This window comes from Phoca vitulina, unplaced genomic scaffold (genome assembly GCF_004348235.1).
Source record: "Phoca vitulina isolate PV1807 unplaced genomic scaffold, GSC_HSeal_1.0 scaffold115, whole genome shotgun sequence".
Classification (NCBI taxonomy): Eukaryota; Metazoa; Chordata; class Mammalia; order Carnivora; family Phocidae; genus Phoca; species Phoca vitulina.
The window spans coordinates 1,362,025-1,368,510 of record NW_022589818.1 but is presented as its reverse complement, the minus strand read 5'-3'; the positions used below and the strand labels follow the sequence as shown (position 1 = coordinate 1,368,510).

The following is a 6,486-nucleotide window of genomic DNA, read 5'->3' as shown; positions in this document are numbered from 1 at the left end:
GGGTGGGCGGGCGCGGGCACCCGGGGAGCGGGCGGGTGGGCGGGCGCCGGGCGTGCTGGGACCGCCTCGCCGCACTAACAGCTGGCGCTGGGCGGGCACTGGGGAGCAACACAGTGGGCCACGCTCACCAGCTCTGGAGCTAGACTGCCTGGGGTCAAATCCCCACTCTGCCTCTTGCCAGTGGTGGCTCTGGGCAAGTCGTGGGCCCTCTCTGAACTCCAAGTCCCTCTTCTCCAGCGATAATAGCAATGTTATTGCTGTGAGAATGAAGCTGGTGAGCTTCCAGCTCATAGTAAGGGCTCAGTAGAGGTTAGGAGAGCGTCTCTCCAGAAAACAGCCTGGCCCCTGGGGTGCAGGCATAATACCATACCGGAGCATCACCGCCCAAGTGGGGTGTAAGGGCTGGGTGTGAGTCCCAAAGCAAGCGCTGGAAGGTGTAGGTCGGTGGTGGGGGCCAGCCATAGGAGGGGTGGGAGGAAGCACTGCAGGTCAGCTGGGTCTGGGAGACTGGTTTCTGGGCCCACTAATCCCCACTAAAACTCTTCCTGGGGTCCCATGCCCCTTTGAGGTACCCCCTTCTTTTCTCCTTGTGTCCCCATTGCAGTTCTCCAGGCCCTGGTCCTTGGAGCCCCCGCCCATCCCTTGGCAGCTTGTTTCACATTCTGAAACCTCCCAGTGTCCTTTGCTGACACCTCACGACCTCCATGGCCTGGGTTTTTCCCTCAAGGCCTTCCTTTGTCACCCCTCCCCCACTGCAGTCCTGCACTTCTTCCTCGATGGCCGCTGGGGCACAAGCCGAGAGCGGCTGGCCATCAGCAAGGACCAGCGAGCGGTGCGGAGTGTCCCGGGGCTGCCCCTGCTGCTGGCTGCTGAGCGGCTGCTCACTGGCTGCCACCTGAGCGTGGACGTGGTCCTGGGAGATGTGGCCGTGACCCAGGGCCGCAGCTACTGGGCCTGTGCCGTCGACCCAGCCTCCTACTTGGTCAAGGTGGGCGTCGGGCTGGAGAGCAAGCTTCAGGAGAGCTTCCAGGGCGCCCCCGATGTGATCAGCCCCAGGTCAGGCCTCTCTGGGGGGTGGGGGGTGTGAGTGTCCAGGTGGGGGAGCTGGAGACAGGATAGGGGTGGCAAGGGGAGCTCATGCTGGTTGGGGTGGAGTGGGGGAGTTTAGGAGCATGGATGCCAGGCTGGGGCCTGTGGCCGGGGCAAGCGTGGGCTTAGCAGAAGGGCTTGGAGAATTGGTTTTCGGAGGAGTGTGTGACTGGGAGCGGGCTGCAGGAGAGGGAGCCATCCACTTGCTCCCACCTGTCCTCAGGACCACCAGACCATGTCTCCGAGAGCCTCTGCATCTCCCAACGCCCTGTTCCAACGTGCTTTCTCGGCAACACCCTCTTTCTTCCCTTCACCACGTCTGAGATCCTTCCCTTAAAATGTCCACCTCCATCCCGTCTATCGCCAACATGCTGTTTGACACCCCCCAACGCATGTGCCTCCCCGAACCCTTCCTCCCAGCACTCTATCCCTGAACACCCCATTTCTTCTCAGCGCTCTCCCGCCAACACTAATCCCCCCACCCTGTGGCACCCCCACCCCCACCCCACCTCCCTCCCAACACCTAGCCTTCTCTCCCCAGTCCCTCAGTGACAAAGCCCTCATCCTCAACATTCTTGAACCCTCCCCAGACCCTCCCCAGCACGATGTCCCCACGTGGTTCTCCTCTCCACCTTCTTGTCTCCTGTCTCCTCACAGCATCCGATCCTCACCTCCCTCCCTCCTTCTCCGTCACCTCTCCTGCCAACGTGCCTGCTTTCAATACCCCTTTCCCCCTGGACTCACAGCCCAGCCCTGTATTCTAATGCTCGTGTCCGCGAAACGTCCTCTCCATACCCCAAATCGGTCCTTTCAACCACTTGCTCCCCAACGTCCCATCCTTCCAACGTCTCAGCCCTCTGCCCCCCACCCCCACCCACACCGTACTCCACCCCTCCCTCTCCCCCAACGCTCTCCTACCCAACTCCGCTCCTGCAGGTACGACCCGGACAGTGGGCACGACAGTGGTGCCGAGGATGCCACGGTGGAGGCGTCCCCGCCCTTCGCTTTCCTGACCATTGGCATGGGGAAGATCCTGCTGGGGTCCGGGGCCAGCTCCAACGCAGGGCTGACGGGGCGGGACGGCCCCGCAGCGAGCTGCACCGTGCCCCTGCCGCCCCGCCTGGGCATCTGCCTGGACTATGAGCGGGGCCGCGTGTCTTTCCTGGATGCCGTGTCCTTCCGCGGGCTCCTGGAGTGCCCCCTGGACTGCTCGGGGCCTGTGTGCCCCGCCTTCTGCTTCATTGGGGGTGGTGCAGTGCAACTCCAGGAGCCTGTGGGCACCAAGCCTGAGAGGAAGGTCACCATCGGGGGCTTTGCCAAGCTCGACTGACCGTCTCTGGCCCCTCCTGGGCCCTGGCCCTCCAGGTCTGCTGAGCCGGGTTATTCCTCCAGCAGCTTCTCCCCAAACTCTTCCTACCATGTCTTCCTGTCCCTTATCCTATGTCTGTGTATTCCCGGGGCCTTCTCTTGAGCAAGGGACTCTCCCCTGCTCACCTTTCTAGACGTCCCCCATTCTCTCCATTGCCTGTTAAGCCAGGCCCCAGCCCCCACCAAGTCTCTGGCCTACGCCCTGCCCTTGGCATCCCACCCAAGTCACGGAGAGAGCCCCTTCCCCTTTGCTGTCCTGTGCCCCTCCCAGGCTGACTGGGAGGGAAGGCACCTGGAACACTGGGCATGACCCCCAGCTCTGCGCTCTGCCCTCCACCCTGCCAAGCTCCCTGCCCCATCGATGCTGAGCTACAGCCTTGGGGCGGGCAGGCTTTTTGGGCACACACTGCCCAGGCACTCCCTGGTGAGGAGAAGAGGACCCAGTCACCCTGCTTGACTTGTTGGGGTTCCCACAGCCCTCGGCCGCATGCCTGTTTTTCTCCTCCTTCCTCTTGCATGCTTCACCCCCTCCTGCACCTATATGCCAACGTGCCAAGTCTCCCTGGGGGCCCAGCGGAGGTTGGGTGTCCCCGGTGGGTTGGGCTAGGTGAGGCCCCTGGGGCCCGCTGCTGCCCCCTGCAGTGGGCACTGCCAGGCTGTGCCAGGCAACAGCCGATATTTTCATGGTTTCTAAACAATAAACGACATTGCCAGGCACACCTCTGCCTTCCCTGAGCCCGACCGTCCCTTTTCATTTCTGGGCTGGGCATGACACGTGGGAAAGAGCCGGGGAAATCCGCTGCTGCTCAGAGCAGGGGTGCTCAGGGGATCTGGCGCCTGAGGGCAGGAGGTCCCAAGCAAGTGCTCCTGAGCCTCCTGCCACACACGTTCTGGCTCACGCTCCTGCCGATGGGTGGCCTACTGGGGGCGCATGGCACTGGCGGGTGCTGGCCATGGCAGGGCCCAGGCCCCCAGGGCATGTGGTGAGAGGGGCAGGCACTGTGCCTGGGCCCAAAGGGGTCAGGGAACCAAAACAACTTCCCCATTCCCAGGGTGCCTGGGGCACACCCCGCCAGCCAGGGAGGGGGCTCCACCAGGCGCCACCATCCGGCTCTGATGCTGTGCTTATCACGGCCATGTTGACTCTGCCTGTTATCGCTGCCCACACACTTACTTCACACCCTGGCAGCTAAGATTAGAGCTTCTGGGGGCACCGGGCCAAGGGGAGGTGAGGGTGCGGCTGCCCCCAGCCCCCAGCCCAGGAGAGGGGAGAGCCCTCCCTGCGGGTGCAGGCGGAGCTGGGTCACACTGGCCTCAGGTCGTGCTGGCCTCCAACCAACTCAGTTTCGTTTCCTCCTTCCTCTTGTGCCACCAGGGATGGGAAGAGGTGACCTGCGCCCCAAATTCGTCTCCTCTCCACATCTCCTGCTTTCCAAATGAACCCTACTCTTGCCTTCTTCGCCGCCCCCCGTCTCCCGCAAAGACCCCTTCCAAACCCCCCACACACACATTCTGTCCCCCCCCAATCTAAGGGTCACAGATGACAGATCCAAAGTTGGCAGTCAGCACAGAGGAGGGCCCCGCTTTATTCAGTCCCGGTCTGGTCTGCACTTCCATCTCAGGGTTTTCTGGGCCGGTCTTCCTGGGAGCCACTGTCCCAGGCCTGTCCCCAAGGGGCTCGGATGGGCTTCAGCAGGGCTGACGTCGGTTGGGAGACCTGGTGGGACTCGTGAGCAGCCCGCCTGAACCCCCAGCTCACCAGCCCCGAACAGAGTTGAGAGGAGAGGACTCTGGCAGTGAGGAGCCTGGGGGAGGCACGAGACACTGGCGTCCCACGCTCGGTGGCGGCCGGCGGCAGGCAACGTGCTCCTACAAGTTGGCGGAAGTGGCTGATGGGTTCGCGTTTACATAAGAGAACCCGCTGCCCCCGTTGCCTGCAGAGACCTAGGTGGGGAGAGGAAACCCAGGCTGAGAGGTGGTAGCTTTCCTGGGAGAAAGTGCCTCCAGGGCTCCCAGATCACACCCCAAGCTGGGGTAATAGGTCCGGGAATCTAACTCTCAAAGGGTTAATTCGGAGAGCACCTGCCAGGAACCGCCCGCAGCCAAGTGACTGTAAACAGGGCCCAGGACTGCTCCTTCCCACTCTGCTCCCCTTCACTCCCTCCCCTTGGCTCTCATCAGCCCCCTTGTCCTCCCCTACTGCCCCGGTCTCCATCCATCCTCTGCTCCTCCAGCCCAAGCAGGTGTGTGTGTGTCTCTGTTGAGCTGGGACAAGGAAGTCTCGGGGTGAAGGAAAACAGGGTCGAGGAAAGGAAACTCCCCTCCCCCACCCGCAGTGGCTCTCTAGCCCTAGGTGGCCGAAGTAATTATTTACTAGGTCCTGGAGAGAAAGGCCAGGTGAGGAAAGAAAGAGGAGGACTCCTTGCTTCCTCGGGCCTCCCAAGAACCCCATGGCACCAAGCTCACCTGGCTGGGTGAGACTTCCTCCCCCACATCACAGACACCCCTCATTCCTGCTGGCCTTTCTAAATCGACCCTCCACTCCTGGGAGCTGAGTGGGGCGGCTCAGGCGCTCATTCCTTCGGGAGTCCTGCTGGAGGGTTCCCCTGGCGCTGTTCAGCAGACCAGCGAATGCTGTTTTGGAAATGCTGGTCGTGGGGACACTCTCTCTCGAGATCCCCTTCCTCCCAGGGTCCCTTCCCCAGGCCTTCCCCCTCCCCCAACCCCTCTGACCCCGCCCCCTTGCCAGGCCCTCCGCAGCCTCTCACCTCTTCTAGGTTCTCTGGGCTTTCAGAAGCCCTGCCCAGCCCAGGCTCTGCCTCCCTGCCCCTGTGGGGACCCTCCTACCTCCTCATAGGGGCTGTGTGTGCTGCCTGGTGGCACATAGCGCCCATGGGTATGGTAGGTGGGGTACTCGCTCATAGGGTGGTAGGCGTCGCGGGTTGGAAAGAGGTCCAGCTGCCTACAGTCCTTCCGGCGGCACCAACACACAGCCTGGGGAAAGGACGTAATGGGGGTCGTGGGGTTCCTTCCAGCAGGGGGCCTCTGGTCAGGCCTGGAGACCCAACACTTACCAGGGTGATGACGTAGAGGATGGCGAGTGCAACCAGGACACAGACCAGAACCAGCAGGGCGATGCCCCAGCCAGGTACCCCAGGGCCGGACTGGCCGGCGGAAGGGAACGACACGTCTTGCACTAAACGGAAACGTAGTGGTCAGAACCTTCTCCCAAAGGAGGTGACCCTCCCCCTCCTAGCACCCTGGGGAAGAGCAGGAGCCTGGGTGCTGGAGAGAGGGGCCCTGCAGGTGTGGTGCTGGGCGGCAGGCGGGGACAGTGGACTCACCGCTAACACCTGAGACGGACAGGTTATATCTGGCTAGCTCCTTTCTGTGCTCTTCAAACCATGTCTTCACGGCCCAGGCATCGGTAGCACTCTTGCGGAAGGCCAGAATTGATTCCACCAGCACAGATCCTGCTCTGGTGACAGGGAAACGGGCCCAGCTTCAGGTCAGCAATCCCCCCACGGCCGCGGCAACCTCCACTCCTCCCCTCCACACGGTCCACACAGAACTGTACCTGAACTTGATGTTAGAGAAGCCCAGAAAATCTTCCTGTTCATAAATCTGCAAAAACTGGGGTGAGAGGAGAAGGAATAAGGCTTGAGGCAAACAGGCCAGGCAGTTTGGAGGCTGATGCGGGGGGAGCACGGAGCACAGGAGAGAAAAGACACCTACTCACCAACTCAGAAATGTTTCTCTGCAGCTCCTGGTAGTATTTGGTGCTGGGATCTTCCAGAGAAGAGTTAAACTGGAGATTCAAAATGGAAAAGGACAGGAAGAAGAAAGAGATCCTAGGAGACAACTGGGAAGAAGTGCTACGATTGGAGGAGGTGGGAGGTTCTACGCTATGGTGAGTGGTACCAGCAATAGTCCTGGTGCTGTGGCTGGTGGGGCCGCCGGTCGGGGATGAGGTGCCACGGGAGTCTGGGGATGAGGCGCTCTGGAGTCCCCGGGTGGTGGTCGGGCCCG

The 6,486-nt window shown here is 61.9% G+C and overlaps 2 protein-coding genes across 5 annotated transcripts in view; one reads left to right on the top strand and one right to left on the bottom strand.

The window, feature by feature from the left end:
- Window positions 1-3,185, top strand: part of TRIM46 (tripartite motif containing 46) — a 9,274-nt gene extending 6,089 nt beyond the window's left edge. For all 4 annotated transcript variants that reach the window (XM_032398371.1, XM_032398373.1, XM_032398374.1 and 1 more), the window contains 2 exons: window positions 759-1,056; window positions 2,026-3,185. In XM_032398371.1, coding sequence (XP_032254262.1) covers window positions 759-1,056; window positions 2,026-2,419 — 692 coding nt within the window. In that variant the 3' untranslated portion in view covers window positions 2,420-3,185. The remainder of the gene's footprint in view (window positions 1-758; window positions 1,057-2,025) is intronic.
- An 835-nt stretch (window positions 3,186-4,020) lies between these two features.
- Window positions 4,021-6,486, bottom strand: part of MUC1 (mucin 1, cell surface associated) — a 3,067-nt gene continuing 601 nt past the window's right edge. Inside the window, exons 2-7 of the mRNA XM_032398308.1 lie at window positions 6,197-6,457; window positions 6,035-6,090; window positions 5,802-5,935; window positions 5,532-5,653; window positions 5,305-5,451; window positions 4,021-4,401 (exon numbers count right to left, since the gene is read on the bottom strand). Coding sequence (XP_032254199.1) covers window positions 4,327-4,401; window positions 5,305-5,451; window positions 5,532-5,653; window positions 5,802-5,935; window positions 6,035-6,090; window positions 6,197-6,457 — 795 coding nt within the window. The 3' untranslated portion in view covers window positions 4,021-4,326. The remainder of the gene's footprint in view (window positions 4,402-5,304; window positions 5,452-5,531; window positions 5,654-5,801; window positions 5,936-6,034; window positions 6,091-6,196; window positions 6,458-6,486) is intronic.